Source organism: Thalassophryne amazonica, chromosome 8, assembly GCF_902500255.1.
Source record: "Thalassophryne amazonica chromosome 8, fThaAma1.1, whole genome shotgun sequence".
In the NCBI taxonomy this organism is placed as follows: Eukaryota; Metazoa; Chordata; class Actinopteri; order Batrachoidiformes; family Batrachoididae; genus Thalassophryne; species Thalassophryne amazonica.
The window spans coordinates 8,487,443-8,506,274 of record NC_047110.1 but is presented as its reverse complement, the minus strand read 5'-3'; the positions used below and the strand labels follow the sequence as shown (position 1 = coordinate 8,506,274).

The 18,832-nt window shown below is 48.0% G+C and overlaps 1 protein-coding gene across 3 annotated transcripts in view; it reads left to right on the top strand.

The window, feature by feature from the left end:
- The window catches only part of plcg2 (phospholipase C, gamma 2), a 223,001-nt gene that overhangs the window by 25,175 nt on the left and 178,994 nt on the right, over nucleotides 1-18,832 (top strand). Inside the window, exons 2-3 of one of the 3 annotated variants that reach the window (XM_034175721.1) lie at nucleotides 3,683-3,865; nucleotides 3,996-4,181. In XM_034175721.1, coding sequence (XP_034031612.1) covers nucleotides 3,998-4,181 — 184 coding nt within the window. In that variant the 5' untranslated portion in view covers nucleotides 3,683-3,865; nucleotides 3,996-3,997. Of the gene's footprint in view, nucleotides 1-3,682; nucleotides 3,866-3,992; nucleotides 4,182-18,832 lie in introns of all 3 variants that reach the window. The other 2 variants (XM_034175720.1, XM_034175722.1) reach the window with 2 other exon arrangements.

The following is an 18,832-nucleotide window of genomic DNA, read 5'->3' as shown; positions in this document are numbered from 1 at the left end:
AACGTTAGGCTGTGGTTGTGTTTCAGAGAGTGTTGTTTGTTGTGTGAACGTTAGGCTGTGGTTGTGTTTCAGAGTGTTGTTTGTTGTGTGAACGTTAGGCTGTGGTTATGTTTCAGAGAGTGTTATTGTTGTGTGAATGTCAGGCTGTGGTTGTGTTTCAGAGAGTGTTGTTATGTGAACCTCAGGCTGTGGTTGTGTTTCAGAGAGTGTTGTTGTGTGAACGTCTTTGGTTATGTTTCAGAGAGTGTTGTTATGTGAACGTTAGGCTGTGGTTGTGTTTCAGAGAGAGTGTTGTTGTGTGAATGTCAGTCTTTGGTTGTGTTTCAGAGAGAGTGTTGTTGTTGTGTGAACCTCAGTCTGTGGTTGTGTTTCAGAGAGAGTGTTGTTGTTGTGTGAACCTCAGTCTGTGGTTGTGTTTCAGAGAGAGTGTTGTTGTTGTGTGAACCTCAGTCTGTGGTTGTGTTTCAGAGAGAGTGTTGTTGTTGTGTGGACGTCAGTCTTTGGTTATGTTTCAGAGAGTGTTGTTGTTGTGTGAACGTCAGTCTGTGGTTGTGTTTCAGAGAGTGTTGTTGTTGTGTGAACGTCAGTCTGTGGTTGTGTTTCAGAGAGTGTTGTTGTTGTGTGGACGTCAGTCTGTGGTTGTGTTTCAGAGAGTGTTGTTGTTGTGTGAACGTCAGTCTGTGGTTGTGTTTCAGAGAGTGTTGTTGTTGTGTGAACGTCAGTCTTTGGTTATGTTTCAGAGAGTGTTGTTGTTGTGTGAACCTCAGTCTGTGGTTATGTTTCAGAGAGTGTTGTTGTTGTGTGAACCTCAGTCTGTGGTTATGTTTCAGAGAGTGTTGTTGTTGTGTGAACCTCAGTCTGTCGTTGTGTTTTAGAGAGTGTTGTGTGAACATCAGTCTGTGGTTGTGTTTCAGAGAGTGTGTTGTTGTTGTGTGAACGTCAGTCTGTGGTTCTGTTTCAGAGAGTGTTGTTGTTGTGTGAACGTCAGTCTTTGGTTATGTTTCAGAGAGTGTTGTTGTTGTGTGAACGTCAGTCTTTGGTTGTGTTTTAGAACGTGTTGTTGTGTGAACCTCAGTCTGTCGTTGTGTTTTAGAGAGTGTTGTTTGTTGTGTGAACGTTAGGCTCTGGTTGTGGTTCAGAGAGTGTTGTGTGAACATCAGTCTGTGGTTGTGGTTCAGAGAGTGTTGTTGTGTGAACGTCAGTTTTTGGTTGTGTTTTAGAGAGTGTTGTTTGTTGTGTGAACGTTAGGCTGTGGTTGTGTTTCAGAGAGTGTTGTTGTGTGAACGCCTTTGGTTGTGTTTCAGAGAGTGTTGTTGTGTGAACGCCTTTGGTTGTGTTTCAGAGAGTGTTGTTGTGTGAACGCCTTTGGTTGTGTTTCAGAGAGTGTTGTTGTGTGAACGCCTTTGGTTGTGTTTCAGAGAGTGTTATTGTGTGAACGTCAGTCTGTGGTTGTGTTTCAGAGAGTGTTGTTTGTTGTGTGAACGTTAGGCTGTGGTTGTGTTTCAGAGAGTGTTATTGTTGTGTGAATGTCAGGCTGTGGTTGTGTTTCAGAGAGTGTTGTTATGTGAACGTTAGGCTGTGGTTGTGTTTCAGAGAGAGTGTTGTTGTGTGACTGTCAGTCTTTGGTTGTGTTTCAGAGAGAGTGTTGTTGTGTGAACGTCAGTCTGTGGTTGTGTTTCAGAGAGAGTGTTGTTGTGTGAACCTCAGTCTGTGATTGTGTTTCAGAGAGTGCTGTTGTTGTGTGAACCTCAGTCTGTGGTTGTGTTTCAGAGAGTGTTGTTGTTGTGTGAACCTCAGTCTGTGGTTGTGTTTCAGAGAGTGTTGTTGTTGTGTGAACCTCAGTCTGTGGTTGTGTTTCAGAGAGTGTTGTTGTTGTGTGAACCTCAGTCTGTGGTTGTGTTTCAGAGAGTGTGTTGTTGTTGTGTGAACGTCAGTCTGTGGTTGTGTTTCAGAGAGTGTGTTGTTTTTGTGTGAACGTCAGTCTGTGGTTGTGTTTCAGAGAGTGTGTTGTTGTTGTGTGAACGTCAGTCTGTGGTTCTGTTTCAGAGAGTGTTGTTGTTGTTTTAACGTCAGTCTTTGGTTATGTTTCAGAGAGAGTTGTTGTGTGAACCTTAGTCTGTGGTTGTGTTTCAGAGAGTGTTGTTGTGTGAACGTCAGTCTTTGGTTGTGTTTTAGAAAGTGTTGTTGTGTGAACGTTAGGCTGTGGTTGTGTTTCAGAGAGTGTTGTTGTGTGAACCTCAGTCTGTGGTTGTGTTTCAGAGAGTGTGTTGTTGTTGTGTGAACCTCAGTCTGTGGTTGTGTTTCAGAGAGTGTTGTTGTGTGAACCTCAGTCTGTGGTTGTGTTTCAGAGAGTGTGTTGTTGTTGTGTGAACCTCAGTCTGTGGTTGTGTTTCAGAGAGTGTGTTGTTGTTGTGTGAACCTCAGTCTGTGGTTGTGTTTCAGAGAGTGTGTTGTTGTTGTGTGAACCTCAGTCTGTGGTTGTGTTTCAGAGAGTGTGTTGTTGTTGTGTGAACCTCAGTCTGTGGTTGTGTTTCAGAGAGTGTGTTGTTGTTGTGTGAACGTCAGTCTGTGGTTGTGTTTCAGAGAGTGTGTTGTTGTTCTGTGAATGTCAGTCTGTGGTTCTGTTTCAGAGACTGTTGTTGTTTTAACGTCAGTCTTTGGTTCTGTTTCAGAGAGAGTTGTTGTTGTGTGAACCTCAGTCTGTGGTTGTGTTTCAGAGAGTGTTGTTGTTGTGTGAACGTCAGTCTTTGGTTGTGTTTCAGAGAGTGTTGTTGTTGTGTGAACGTCAGTCTTTGGTTGTGTTTCAGAGAGTGTTGTTGTTGTGTGAACATCAGTCTGTGGTTGTGTTTCAGAGAGTGTTGTTGTTGTGTGAACCTCAGTCTGTGGTTATGTTTCAGAGAGTGGTGTTGTGTGACCGTCAGTCTGTGGTTGTGTTTCAGAGAGAGTGTTGTTGTGTGAACCTCAGTATGTGGTTGTGTTTCAGAGAGTGGCGGTGTTGTTGTGTGAACCTCAGTATGTGGTTGTGTTTCAGAGAGTGGTGGTGTTGTTGTGTGAACCTCAGTCTGTGGTTGTGTTTCAGAGAGTGGTGGTGTTGTTGTGTGAACCTCAGTCTGTGGTTGTGTTTCAGAGAGTGGTGGTGTTGTTGTGTGAACCTCAGTCTGTGGTTGTGTTTCAGAGAGTGGTGGTGTTGTTGTGTGAACCTCAGTCTGTGGTTGTGTTTCAGAGAGTGGTGGTGTTGTTGTGTGAACCTCAGTCTGTGGTTGTGTTTCAGAGAGTGGTGGTGTTGTTGTGTGAACCTCAGTCTGTGGTTGTGTTTCAGAGAGTGGTGGTGTTGTTGTGTGAACCTCAGTCTGTGGTTGTGTTTCAGAGAGTGGTGGTGTTGTTGTGTGAACCTCAGTCTGTGGTTGTGTTTCAGAGAGTGGTGGTGTTGTTGTGTGAACCTCAGTCTGTGGTTGTGTTTCAGAGAGTGGTGGTGTTGTTGTGTGAACCTCAGTCTGTGGTTGTGTTTCAGAGAGCGTTGTTGTTGCGTATCTCAGTCTTCACCCCTGTTTCTGACCCGCACGCCACACAAATGGTGGACAGCCTGTGCAAGACCAGTTGTATCTTTTAGGGAGACTGTGTTGTGTGTATTTCATAGTAGGCTCCGGTGTAACTCTGGTGATTTATTGTCCCAAATATGTAGCAAACAGTCCAGCATGACGTACCTGTGAGGGTCGACATGGCGTACCTGTGAGGGCCGACATGGCGTACCTGTGAGGGCCGACATGGCGTACCTGTGAGGGCCGACATGGCGTAACTGTGAGGTCGACATGGCGTAACTGTGAGGGCCGACTTTTCATTGGCTCCTTTGCTCACTGTTTTTGTGGTGAGATTTTGCTGAATGTATAAAACACGACACCTTCTTGTACTTTTTAATTTATACCATCTCCTGTGGTGCATGCAGAGTGAAATTAGCTGGAGTGAAGATGAATGTTTTTCTCCTCTGTCGGCTGCAGCGATGGCTCACTGGGGGCAGCAGGGAGAGATGACTGAGTACAAGAAGAACCTCATCAAGCGGGACCTGGAGATGGGTGTTGTCATGACTGTGTTTCGACAGAAGGCAGAGCGGCTCACCGTGCAGGTCATCATGGAGACCCGACAGGTGGCGTGGACGCGCACTGCAGACAGAACTGAAGGAGTGTGTGAGTGCAGCTGTCGTCATGACATCACTCTGTAATGCCTTTATTAGTGTGTCCTGAATTTCATTTTACACATTAATAGGGCTGCCAACAACTACCTATTTTCAGTGTAAAGATTTTGTGTCTTAAAGGCATCCTGTGAAGAGAATGAAGTGTATAAAAATAATAATAATAATAATAAAGTAAGTGCCTTCGGCTGCTCCCTTGTTTTCACTCGGGGTCGCCACAGCAAATCCAAGGTGGATCTGTATGTTGATTTGACACAAGTTTTACGCCGGATGCTCTTCCTGACACAAATCCACATTACCTGGAGAAATGTGACGTTTTTTGTCTTCAAATGGTGAAGCATGGTGCAGCAAAGCTCGAAATCGTTCAGACATTTTATTTGCAATAAAAATCCGACGAGAGGGGTGGACCACTGCTCACACAAAGCCTGCTCACAGGAGAATGACGCAACCGACAGGCGTGAAAAAACTCACGAAGGTTCAAGCTTGGCTGATGCAATCACACGTGATTCAAATCCATATGGTTTTTGAAAAAAATAAAAAGGTTGGATAGTTTTCTAACAGACCTCGTATATTTAAATTTATATTGCATATTATGTTTATATACAACCTCACTTTTCAGTTTTCACCTGCAAAATGTTTGTTAGTGAATCCTCTTTTTAAAAAATCACATTAAAGGATGTAAAACTCTGTAAAGTTCAAAAACAAAAACCAGACAATTAGAATCATCCTTAAAAATGTTTTCTTGTTTGTGGAAGAAATGTCAGAAAACAGAAATCATCTGGTTCACAAATTGGGAAATACTGAAATTACAAATGTTTCTCTTAATAATACAATTAATCTCAGATTGGTCCATTTTGATTCATTCATTTGAGGAAAAAATACTTTTTTCTGGTCTAAATAAATTATTTCATTAACTCAGGGGTAAAAAAAAAACCAAGATAAATTAATAAAAACAACTGTTTTGTGAAGTTTTTATGAAAAAAGCCTCATTTCACTGAATTCACGAGATCATAAACTCATTAATTCTTGCAGGAATTCAGTGGCAAGTTCACACTGAAACAGGAAGTGCCAAATTTCGAGCACACGATGAAACAGGAAATGTCAGATGTTGAACACTTCCTGGCATGGGTGGAGCTGGGTGTCACTGGACCACCTTGAAATCTGGTTGGACACTCCAAGTAGCACCCCAGATGACTGACATGTCACGGCACCGCAGGTCTGGTTGAAAAGAGCCATTTTAAATCGAGTGACACATACTGAGTGCTTGGTCTGTCCTTTACAGTAGTGGCGTTGTGCACCACAAAAAGTTCTAATCCACCTTAGTAGAAGAAGATTGTCTGATGCATGGACTCCTAACTTATATTGGCGAATAAACAACCGTATTTTATGCCAGAAATGAGGTCCAGGTTGTTAAAAGTAGCATTTCTCCTTTAATTCGGGTTGTCTCATACATACACGTTTTTAAGGTGATTTTAGATTAATAAAGCTAACAGACAACAGCTGGTTCATACTCTGTTGGCTTTTTAGTGCAGCAGATAACTGAAACAATCCTTCAAATGGTGATACAAGCATCAAATTCAGCACAAATACACCTTAGGGCCCAGTCCCACTGGGGAGAGGATTAATTGCGCATAAATTGATTATACAAATGTTGGGCGTTCGTTGTCATCCGCAACAAAAGTGGCCAAAAATGACAGATGTCTTAGTATGAATCATGGATATATTAATAATGTATAGCGAATATATGACAAACAGTCACGGATGTATAACGCATGTATTGAGCAAACGGATTGGACGCGATTACGATTATTACAGATGTATTGACAGTGCATTGTGCACGTGTTGTGCATGCACGGCATCTGCATTGTGATCATAAATGAAGGGCACTCGGGCCTTTCGGCATTACTATTCACACCAACAATACACCCTCTGGAGCATTAGCTGGACTTGGACAAGTTGATTGGAGTAAAGAAGCAGTGAACAGGGCGAGTGGTGACGTCAGTGGATCGCATCAGAGCGCAGCTCATCTCAACGATTATAACAAGAAGTTAAATCTGTTATAAATGTTGTGTGGGCCGCTGAAGAGGAGGTACTGCTGGCCCACCATCACCAGAGGGCGCCCTGCCTGGAGTGCGGGCTCCAGGCACCAGAGGGCGCCGCCGCCTCACGGGAGCAGCCTCGGTGACAGCTGTCATCCATCACCTGAGACAGCTGACGGCAATCATCAGTGGGGTATATCAGCAGGACGGCATCTCCACCTCATTGCCGAGATATCGTTTCTACCAGAGAGGTAACATATCAAAGCCTACTGAGTACACAGTTTTGACTGAGCTAGTTATTGGTTTACTGTTCCAACGAGAGGTGGAGGTACCTTTCCTGCCGTTCGGAGTTCTGGGTGCAAACGCGCCCCCATCTAACTGTTCTTTTTCCCTCGCCAGCAGTACCAGGTCCGACACGCGGAGGCAGTGGCCACCTGGGAGTTCGGGACTTGGCGGCTCCAGTATTCCCGGGGTCCTGTGGCGGAGGAAGCCGTGTGGTTCCGGTCTTACCTTGGAGAGGCGTCTCCTATCTTCGAGCCTGCCCACACGACACCTTTGTGTATTGACTTTTGTCCATTTCTGTAATTGGTTGTATTCGTTGTGCACATTCACAACAGTAAAGCGTTGTTATTTTGACTTACTCCATTGTCCGTTCATTTGCGCCCCCTGTTGTGGGTCCGTGTTCCTACACTTTCCCAACAGGATATCTCGGCCAGCGTCATGGATCCCGAGGGGCGTCAACCGGCTGTTGAACGGCCAATGGAAGAACAAGGCGCACAGGCGTCCACAGGAGGGGTAATCGGTGAGTTGCAGCGGATCCTCACCGCTTTCACGACTCGGTTAGACTTGATGGCCGAGCAGAACGCCCTCCTGAACCGCAGGGTGGAGGCTCTCGCCGCGCAGGTGGAAGCGCGCCCTCCGGGCGCCGCTGCGGCTCTCCCTCCCGTAGACCCTGTGCGTGACAGCGACGTTCCACTGGTTGTTCAACGACCCCCCCCACCATCCCCTGAAGCATACATAAGCCCCCCGGAGCCGTACGGAGGCTGTGTGGAGACGTGCGCGGATTTCCTTATGCAGTGTTCGCTCGTCTTCGCACAGCGTCCCGTCATGTACGCGACCGACGCTAGCAAAGTAGCTTATGTGATAAATCTGCTTCGTGGTGAGGCACGCGCTTGGGCTACAGCGCTCTGGGAGCAAAGTTCACGGCTCCTTCTGACATATGATGGGTTTGTGAGGGAGCTCAGAACAGTGTTCGATCACCCTAATAGAGGAGAGACCGCTTCAGCCGTGCTGCTGTCAATGAGACAGGGGCGCCGGAGCGCAGCTGCCTATGCAGTCGACTTCCGCATCGCGGCTGCGAGGTCCGGCTGGAATAACACTGCCCTCCGCGCCGCCTTCGTAAACGGACTGTCATTGGTCCTCAAGGAGCACCTGGTGGCTAAGGACGAACCGCGGGATTTGGATGGGCTTATCGATCTTGTCATACGATTAGACAATCGGTTAAATGAGCGCCGTCGGGAACGAGACGAAGGGCGTGGCCAGGCACACGTCGTCCCTCTCCCTTCCGGTTCCAACCGCGTTCCGCCCTCCCCACGCTCCACGGCCCCTGCGCTCCGTGCGATCACAGCTCCCCCTGCTGACGAAGCTATGGACACGAGTAGGGCAACATTTAGGGCACCGGCCACACAGAGGAGGCTGGCCCGCGGAGCGTGTTTTGTTTGTGGCTCGATTGAGCATCAGGTACGAGACTGCCCCGAGCGGTTAAACACCAACGCCCGCCCCTAGACACTGGGCTAGGGGGGGGCCGAGACGTGCACGTGGGACACACCCACATCTCCACACGACTCCCAGTTACAATCCTTTATGAGGATTTAACCCTGAAGGCCCCAGCACTGGTGGACACGGGCTCAGAAGGGAATTTGCTTGATAGCAAATGGGCCAGGGAGATAGGGTTCCCTCTGGTGGCACTTACCTCGCCTGTGCAGGTACGGGCACTAGATGGCTCCCTACTCCCTCCAATCACTCACAAGACACCACCAGTAACTCTGGTGGTGTCGGGGAATCACCGGGAGGAGATCGAGTTTTTTGTGACTCCGGCCACCTCCCGTGTGATTTTAGGTTTTCCCTGGATGTTGAAACACAATCCCCGGATCGATTGGCCGTCCGGGGTAGTGGTCCAGTGGAGCGAGACCTGCCATCGGGTATGTTTAGGTTCCTCGGTTCCTCCCGGTTCCCAGGCCAGGGAGGAGGTCAGAGCCCCGCCCAATCTAGGGACGGTGCCGGTGCAGTACCATGACCTTGCGGAGGTGTTCAGCAAGGATCTGGCACTCACCCTTCCCCTGCACCGCCCGTATGATTGTGCCATTGATTTGGTTCCAGGCGTTGAGTTCCCGTCCAGCAGGCTGTACAACCTCTCACGACCTGAACGCGAATCAGTGGAGACCTACATCCGGGACTCTTTGGCTGCCGGGTTGATCCGGAATTCCACCTCCCCGATGGGTGCGGGTTTCTTTTTTGTGGGGAAAAAGGATGGCGGATTACGTCCATGCATTGATTACAGGGGGCTGAACGAAGTCACGGTTCGTAACCGATACCCCTTACCCTTGTTGGATTCGGTGTTCACGCCCCTGCATGGAGCCAAGATATTCACCAAGCTTGATCTTAGGAATGCGTATCACCTGGTTCGGATCCGGAAGGGAGACGAGTGGAAGACGGCATTTAACACCCCGTTGGGTCATTTTGAGTACCTGGTCATGCCGTTCGGTCTTACAAATGCTCCCGCGACGTTCCAAGCATTGGTTAATGATGTCTTGCGGGACTTCCTGCACCGATTCGTCTTCGTATATCTAGACGACATACTCATCTTTTCTCCGGATCCTGAGACTCATGTCCGACATGTACGTCAGGTCCTGCAGCGGTTATTGGAGAACCGGCTGTTTGTTAAGGGCGAGAAGTGTGGGTTTCACCGCACCTCTTTGTCCTTCCTGGGGTTCATCATCTCCCCCAACTCCGTCGCTCCTGAGCCGGCCAAGGTTGCAGCGGTGAGAGACTGGCCCCAACCGACAAGCCGTAGGAAGCTGCAACAGTTCCTCGGCTTTGCAAATTTCTACAGGAGGTTCATTAAGGGCTACAGCCAGGTTGTTAGCCCCCTGACAGCCCTGACCTCACCAAAAGTCCCCTTCACCTGGTCGGATCGTTGCGATGCCGCGTTCAAGGAGTTGAAACGGCGCTTCTCGTCTGCACCCGTTCTGGTGCAGCCCGATCCTAGTCGCCAGTTAGTGGTTGAGGTGGACGCCTCGGACTCAGGGATAGGAGCTGTGCTGTCCCAGAGTGGGAAGACCGATAAGGTCCTTCATCCGTGTGCCTATTTTTCCCGCAGGTTGACCCCGGCTGAACGGAACTATGACGTCGGCAACCGAGAACTCCTTGCGGTGAAAGAGGCTCTTGAAGAGTGGAGACACCTGTTGGAGGGAACGTCCGTGCCATTCACGGTTTTCACTGACCACCGGAACCTGGAATATATCAGGACCGCCAAGCGGCTGAATCCCAGGCAAGCCCGCTGGTCACTGTTCTTCGGCCGTTTTGACTTCCGCATCACCTACCGGCCCGGGACCAAGAACCAGAAGTCGGATGCCTTGTCCCGGGTACACGAAGACGAGGTCAAGGCGGAGTTGTCGGATCCACCGGAACCCATCATCCCGGAGTCCACTATCGTGGCCACCCTCACCTGGGACGTAGAGAGAACCGTCCGGGAGGCCCTGGCACGAAGCCCGGACCCCGGGGCTGGACCAAAGAACAGACTTTACGTCCCACCAGAGGCAAGGGCTGCAGTCCTGGACTTCTATCACGGCTCTAAGCTCTCCTGTCATCCAGGGGTGCGAAGAACCGTGGCAGTTGTCCGGCAGCGCTTCTGGTGGGCGTCCCTGGAGGCCGACGTCCGGGATTATATCCAGGCCTGCACCACCTGTGCCAGGGGCAAGGCCGACCATCGCAAGGCTCCGGGACTGCTACAGCCGCTGCCCGTGCCTCATCGCCCCTGGTCCCACATCGGCCTGGATTTTGTCACGGGCCTCCCGCCGTCCCAGGGAAACACCGTGATCCTCACGATAGTGGACCGATTCTCCAAGGCGGCCCACTTCGTGGCCCTCCCGAAGCTCCCAACGGCCCAGGAGACAGCGGACCTCCTGGTCCACCACGTCGTCCGCCTGCATGGGATACCATCAGACATCGTCTCCGATCGCGGTCCCCAGTTCTCCTCGCATGTCTGGAGGAGCTTTTGCCGGGAACTGGGGGCCACGGTCAGTCTCTCGTCCGGGTATCACCCCCAGACCAACGGGCAAGCAGAGCGGGCCAATCAAGAAATGGAGCAAACACTGCATTGTGTGACAGCCGCGCACCCGGCGGCCTGGAGTACTCATCTGGCCTGGATCGAGTACGCCCACAACAGTCAAGTGTCATCAGCCACCGGCCTCTCCCCCTTTGAGGTGTGTTTGGGGTATCAGCCCCCGTTGTTCCCGGTGGTTGAGGGAGAGGTCGGTGTGCCCTCGGTCCAGGCCCACCTGCGGAAGTGCCGTCGGGTGTGGCGTGCCGCCCGTTCTGCTTTGCTGAAGGCCCGGATGAGGGCGAAGACCCATGCAGACCGGCGGCGGACCCCGGCCCCTACGTATCGCCCCGGGCAGGAAGTGTGGTTGTCCACCAAGGACATTCCACTGCAAGTGGCCTTCCCAAAACTCCAAGACAGGTACATAGGTCCGTTTAAAATTCTCAAGGTCATCAATCCCGCCGCAGTGAGGCTTCGGCTTCCAGCCTCACTGCGGATCCATCCAGTATTTCATGTGTCAAAAATCAAGCCCCATCACACCTCGCCCCTCTGTACACCCGGTCCGGCACCACCTCCTGCCCGGATCATCGATGGCGAGCCGGCTTGGACAGTGCGCCGGTTGTTGGACGTCCGACGGATGGGCCGGGGCTTTCAATATCTGGTGGACTGGGAGGGGTACGGTCCCGAAGAACGCTCCTGGGTGAAGAAGAGCTTCATCCTGGACCCGGCCCTCCTGGCCGACTTCTACTGTCGCCACCCGGACAAGCCCGGTCGGGCGCCAGGAGGCGCCCGTTGAGGGGGGGGTCCTGTTGTGTGGGCCGCTGAAGAGGAGGTACTGCTGGCCCACCATCACCAGAGGGCGCCCTGCCTGGAGTGTGGGCTCCAGGCACCAGAGGGCGCCGCCGCCTCACGGGAGCAGCCTCGGTGAAAGCTGTCACCCATCACCTGAGACAGCTGACGGCAATCATCAGTGGGGTATATCAGCAGGACGGCATCTCCACCTCATTGCCGAGATATCGTTTCTACCAGAGAGGTAACATATCAAAGCCTACTGAGTACACAGTTTTGACTGAGCTAGTTATTGGTTTACTGTTCCAACGAGAGGTGGAGGTACCTTTCCTGCCGTTCGGAGTTCTGGGTGCAAACGCGCCCCCATCTAACTGTTCTTTTTCCCTCGCCAGCAGTACCAGGTCCGACACGCGGAGGCAGTGGCCACCTGGGAGTTCGGGACTTGGCGGCTCCAGTATTCCCGGGGTCCTGTGGCGGAGGAAGCCGTGTGGTTCCGGTCTTACCTTGGAGAGGCGTCTCCTATCTTCGAGCCTGCCCACACGACACCTTTGTGTATTGACTTTTGTCCATTTCTGTAATTGGTTGTATTCGTTGTGCACATTCACAACAGTAAAGCGTTGTTATTTTGACTTACTCCATTGTCCGTTCATTTGCGCCCCCTGTTGTGGGTCCGTGTTCCTACACTTTCCCAACAATAAACATAGAAATAAATACTGTAACAGCTGCAAACATGAAGGAAAAAACACGCAACTTTTTTATCAAGCCTTGAAAATGTAAGGGCGCTTAGGAGGATTTGCGTATGGATTGCGCACAAAATTGGTTCATATTCGCTTAACATCCGCAATATGCGTGAAACATTCTTGTATGAGCCGGCCGACATCCGCACACGTCTATAATTATCCGCAGAGGCACGTTTTTCCGTTGCCAGGATTTTTGAGCTGCACAAAATTTTGGCTGCGGATGACATCCGCCTTACATGCTCCATACATACACAAACATAATCTATGTGCTGTATATTCGCCGTCATCTGCTGATATCTGCATCTGACAGGGATTTGCGGCTTGGCAGTGGACTGGGACAGTGTGTAAAACGGATATTTTGCGTGCCCATCATGTCCACATCATGGACTAAAATAAGTTGGGGCGACTGCATACAGATTGGCTACAAATAAAGTGTTTTTATTATGTCTGATTTGCGTCTGATTTGCGGCGGATGCAAATCAGATATGCTGTGTTCACAGCTGGACGCCGTTCCTTCTTCTACTGGCTGCCATGCACTCTGCACTGGATGCTGCCTATATGAAATGATTATTTCGTGGCGGATTAATCATTTTATTCTGCAAATTGGCTGTTGAAAATGGCTCTAATCACCTCCTGAATCACAGAGGAAGCTGCAGCTGGGCCGTAGGACTGCACATGAATGGCTCCAGCTGCAGAAAGCATTTTGAGCCATCTAAAAAGGTAATTGACTTGTTTACATTGTCAAGGCTTGATAAAACAGTTGCGTGTTTTTTCCTTCTTGTCTGCAGCTGTTACAGTATTTATTTCAGTGTTTATAACATTTAACTTCTTGTTATAATCGTTGAGACGAGCTGTGCTCTGATGTGATCCGCTGACGTCACCACTCACCCTGTTCACTGCTTCTTTACTCCAGCTAACTTGTCCAAGTCCAGCAAATGCTCCAGAGGGTGTATTGTTGGTGTGAATAGTGATGCAGACGGCCTGAGTGCGCTTCATTTATGACCACAATGCGGATGCTGTGCACGCGCAACACGTGCGCGATGCATCATAATACACCCACAATACTGCTGTGATAATCGCAATGCATCTTATCCCTTTCCTCACTACATGCGTTTTACAACCGTGATTGGTCATCATATATTCGTTATATATTATTAATATATCCGTAATTCATACTGGGACATTTGTCATTTTTGGCCATTTTTGTTGCGGACGACAACGAATGCCCGTACTTTGTATACTCAATTCATGTGCAGTTAATCCTCTCCCCAGTGGGAGAGGGCTCTAAAACCCAAAGTCCTGTAATTTTGTGAGTGTGCATGTATCCTTTGCCAAGTCCTCTAAATCTTCTTGGAGGACCCCAAGGACCCTTTTCTCTGAGTGGAAGCCCAAATACCAGATGGAGGATCTCATGAAAACAAGAGTGTTCACAAATTATACTTCTTTACTTCTGTGGCATGCTATGCCCAGAGTGGCCCTGTTTGGCACAAAGACTTGTGTGTGCACACTTAATCCCATCAGATGTGAAGCAGGGTAGATTCTGGCTCGTACTTGACTGGCAGGCCACCTGGGAAGACCAGGGTCTGTGTGTGTTTCTCCATGTAGAACTGGAGCTGCATCAGGAAGGGTGCCTTGTGTAAACATGGTGTGTGGTCAGCCACAGTGCTGGACCATGGCGGCTGTTGGGCACCATCATTTCAAAAATGGTGTAGCATTCACCTTGCTTCTGACGGATTGTTTGTTGCTGTGACGCCACTCTGAACTTCACACGGTTGTATACGCTTCTTTTATTTCTGTTTAGCACTCTTCTGGTTATTAATTGTATCTACTCTGAACGTTATTTAACAACAGTCCTGTTGTGAATCGCTAGCAGTTAGCATTCGCTAGTGGTTAGCATTCGCTAGCGTTTAGCTTTTGCTAGCTAGGTCGACACCTCCCCTCTCCGTTGTTACTTTTTATAGCTGTTTCTTTTCTACCTGTTTAATACTTCTGTTCGTTTTTCAGTTGAACTGCTGTGAATTTTAAGTAATTTTTGCTCCTATGTAAAATCTTAGGAGCGTCTGACCCTTCTCATCATTTTTTCATTTCACTTTTTACACTCCTGTTAGTTAATTAACTGTTTAGTGTATTTTATAGCTTCTGCTTTTTTTTTCACCTGTTTAATACTTCTGTTAGTTTTTCAGTGTAACTGCTGTGAATTTTAATTCATTTATGTGCATCTGTGTGAGCCTTAGGAGTGGTTAGCTTATCCATTATTGGTTAGCTCATGTTTGCTTGGCTACATTTTTGAATTTCTTAGTGCACAAAGTACACTGCCTATTATACTTTACACCAGGGGTGGGCAATCATGTGCCATGAAGGGCCAAGACACTGCAGATTTTCCTTACAACCAATCACTTCAGCAGGTGATTTCATTCATGATGAGGTGTCTCAGCAGGTGATTTCATTGACAGTCAGGTGTTTATATTCACGGGAGAAGCTCATCAGCAACCCACCTGCTGAGGGGATTGGTTGCAAGAAAAACCTGCACTGTCTCGGCCCTCGCTGCCCACCCCTGCTTTACACCCTCCGTAAATCCTGCGTGATGTTGGAATATAGAGTGGCTCTCTTAGACAGCCGTGTCCGTAAGTTAGAGCAGCTTCTTAGCGCAGTAGAGTTAGATGTTATGGGCACTCCAGATGAGGTTAGTGTTGGGCCGGCTAGCGAGCCCATTAGCATCAGCTTAGAAACACTGGCTGTGGAGGATGGCTTTCGGACTGTGGCTAGGCGGAGGAAGCCCCGTAGGGCTTGGTGCCCGGTTGTGGCACCCCGATCGCACTCGCCAGTGCGAACTGTGAATTGGTTCTCCCCCTTGGATTTGCCAGATGTGAATTCTCTGAGCCCATGAGTGACTTCCACTCCTGTCTCCAGGCCGAAACACCGGACTTTAGTGATAGGGGATTCTATCACCCGCAAAGTCAGGTTACAGACGCCGGCTGACGTTAAATGTACTCCTGGGGCCAGAGCTCCCGACATTGCATCTCATCTTAGGGTACTGACGCTGCAGAAGGGAAGACAGACGAAGGAACATGACATGAGATATAGTCACATAGTTATTCACGTTGGCACCAATGATATCAGGATGAAGCACTCAGAGATCACAAAAATGGACATAGAGAGGACTTGTGACCTTGCCAGAAAGATGTGTCGGCATGGATTAATTGTCTGTGGTCCCCTCCCCTCCCGGTGTACTGATGAAGCGTTTAGCAGGCTGACATCATTAAATAGGTGGCTGGTGCAGTTTTATAGACAGCAAGGCTTTAGCTTTATTGATAACTGGCCTTCATTCTGGGGCCACTGTGGCTTGCTGATGCCGGACGGCCTCCACCCTACTGGGGAAGGCGCCACCATCTTGTCTGCGAACATAGATAGAGCTCTACAGGGAGGGTAACATTAAGAATCTACAGCAGGCCACGGAGCAGGTGATTAGAGACCCTGATTAGAGACCCAAAAGCCTGCCCACAGGCGAATGACGCAACCGACAGGCGTGAAAAAAACTCACGCTTGCGCACGAAGGTTCAAGCTTGGCTGACGTAAAAACATATGAATCAAATCCATATATTTTTTGCATAAAATAAAAAGGTCCGATACTTTTCTCACAGACCTCGTATTTGCCAAGGAGGGAATTTCAACAAGTTGAGACTGTGGCCTGCTTCCATAGTCGTGTCCATAAAAATCATAGAGGGATATGCTTTCCAAACTTAATACCCATTTTACTATATTGGATGATGTTGAAATTGAGGATGGCCCAGTGGTTGTTCCAGCAATAGCAAAGATTTCGTGTCTGCTACCTACAACGTGTGTGGAATGTCTTAAACCCAAACCTACTTCTAGGCATCTTATATATGCTACTCTGGAACCACCCCTAAACCCAAACAGTTCAACTGTCAACCTCACTGAGGTCCTTAGACTGGGTCTCATTAACATAAGATCACTGTCCTCAAAATCATTGTTGATCAATGATCTAATTATTGATCATCACTTAGATATGATTGGGCTATGTGAAACCTGGCTTAAACCTACAGCTGTCCTCCCCTTAAATGAGGCCTGCCCACCAGCATATACATTTAGTCACGTCCCTCGTGATGCGAAGCAAGGCGGGGGTGTTGCTCTTATTTATAAATCTAGGTTTATCTTATTAGCTGTTGGGGGTTACAAATATCACTCATTTGAGCATCTGATTCTCCGCTCTGCTCAGGAATTACACATTGCCAAGGTCAGAAGAATAAAAATCAGTCGTATTACCTTGTCACTGTATATAGGCCTCCTGGCCCGTATTCTGAATTCTTAGATGAATTTGGGGCGTTCATCTCTAATGTCAACTAGTGTAGATAAAATTCTGATCATTGGTGACTTTAACATTCATATAAATAAGCCTTCTGCTCCCCTCTGCAAATCATTTATGGAAATTGTGGATGCATTAGGATTTCGGCAATGCATTCGGGATTCGACGCACATTAGTGGAAATACCCTGGATCTGGTTCTCGCACGTGGTATTGCTGTCACGAATATTGACATCATGCCTCTTACATCAGTGGTGTCTGATCACTCACTTATTAAGTTTACAGTTTCGCTGCCGTGTTTAGTGGAACAACAACCTTATATATCTTTACGGCGATGCATCAACTCCTCAACTAAGACTGAACTGGAAGCTAGACTGCCTGATATCTTAGCTTCACATTTGACAAATACCCAGTCAGTAGACAGACTTGTGGATAGTTTAAACTCAGTGCTCAAAATTACACTCGACATGATTGCACCACCTGTGTTAAAACCGCGCTCCCCCAAATCACAGTCACCTTGGTTCAGTGATTATCTGCATGACCTCAAGCATAAAGCAAGAGGTCTAGAACGGAAATGGCGTTGTTCAAAATTAGAAGTATTTCACCTTGTGTGGCGTGATGCTATCTTAGACTATAGGCATGCATTATTGGCTACAAAGCGGACTTACTACTCTGATTTGATCAACAAAAACAAACACTTTTGCACGGACAACCACCTGTAGGTCACTCTCCTTTTACAGCACAAGATTTCCTGGATTACTTTGGGAAGAAAATAGAAGACATCAGGTTAAACATATCCCGGCATGCCTTAATCCAGCCACTACACTCTGCTATTGATGTGGGCGCCACTACTGAGGTATTACCTAGATTTACAGAATTTGACAGTATCTCACTAGGCATGCTGACAAAACTCGCAATGTCAACAAAAAGCACAACCTGTTTATTTGATCCTATACCAACAAAACTGTTTAAGAACCTGTGGCCCACTCTTGGGCCGACTGTGCTGGAAATTATTAATCTTTCTTTAACTTCTGGATCTGTTCCTAAATGTTTCAAATCTGCAGTGATTAAACCATTACTTAAGAAACCTAATCTTGACCCTAGTGTTTTGACAAACTATCGGCCGATATCAAATCTATAATTTTTCTCTAAAATTCTGGAAAAAGTGGTGTCACGGCAGCTCGTAGACTATCTTACTGAGAATAATCTCTTTGAGCCACTGCAGTCTGCTTTTAGAAAATATCATTCCACAGAGACGGCTCTCACTAAAGTGGTAATGATCTTCTGCTTACAATGGATTCGGACACCACTACGGTTCTGTTGCTGTTAGATCTCATTGCTGCATTTGATACAGTGGATCATCATATTCTACTTGATAGGCTGGAAAATCATTTTGGGATTACTGGGAGTGCTCTTGCATGGCTGACGTCATACTTGACCAGTCATTTTCACTGTGTTTTGTACAGTAACAATACCTCTAACCTTAGTGACATGAAATTTGGGGTTCCACAGGGGTCTGTCTTAGGCCCCCTGCTTTTCTCCCTTTATATAGCACCCCTTGGGCACATATTGCGGCGTTTTGGGATTACCTTTCACTGCTATGCAGATGATACTCAGTTATACATGCGGATAACTGCTGGTAATCTCGTTCACATAAAATCCTTAGAAGATTGCCTTGCAGCAGTGAGAAGTTGGATGTCTAGAAACGTCCTACTTTTAAACTCTGATAAGACTGAAATGATGGTTCTTGGTCCAGTGAAACATCGGCATCAATTTGACCAGTTAACGCTCAGCCTTCGCTCGTGTGTCATACATCACACTGACAAAGTGTGGAACCTTGGGGTAATTTTTGATCCTTCGTTGTCCTTTGGCCTCCACATTAGAAATATTACTAGGACTGCTTTCTTCCACCTGCGAAATATAGCGAAGATTCGTCCCATCCTGTCTATGGCTGATGCTGAGACCCTGATCCATGCATTTATCTCTTCTAGATTGGACTACTGCAATGTTCTATTTTCTGGTTTACCGCAGGCTAGCATTAGGAGTCTCCAATTGGTTCAAAATGCTGCAGCCAGACTTTTGACACAAAGCAGAAAGTTCGACCACATTACACCCATTTTGGCGTCTCTTCACTGGCTTCCTGTCCCAGTGAGATCAGATTTTAAGGTTCTGCTACTAACCTATAAAATTATTCATGGACTGGCACCCTCCTACCTAGCTGACCTAATTAAACCTTACGTACCGGCCCGGGCTTTACGTTCTCAGGGTGCAGGACTACTTTGTGTCCCTAAGGTGAATAAGAAGTCTGCAGGTCACAGAGCTTTCTCTTATCGTGCCCCTGTTCTGTGGAATGATCTCCCTGCGTCAATAAAACAGATTCTGTGGAGACTTTCAAGTCCAGACTTAAGACGCACTTATTTTCCCTTTCATATGGC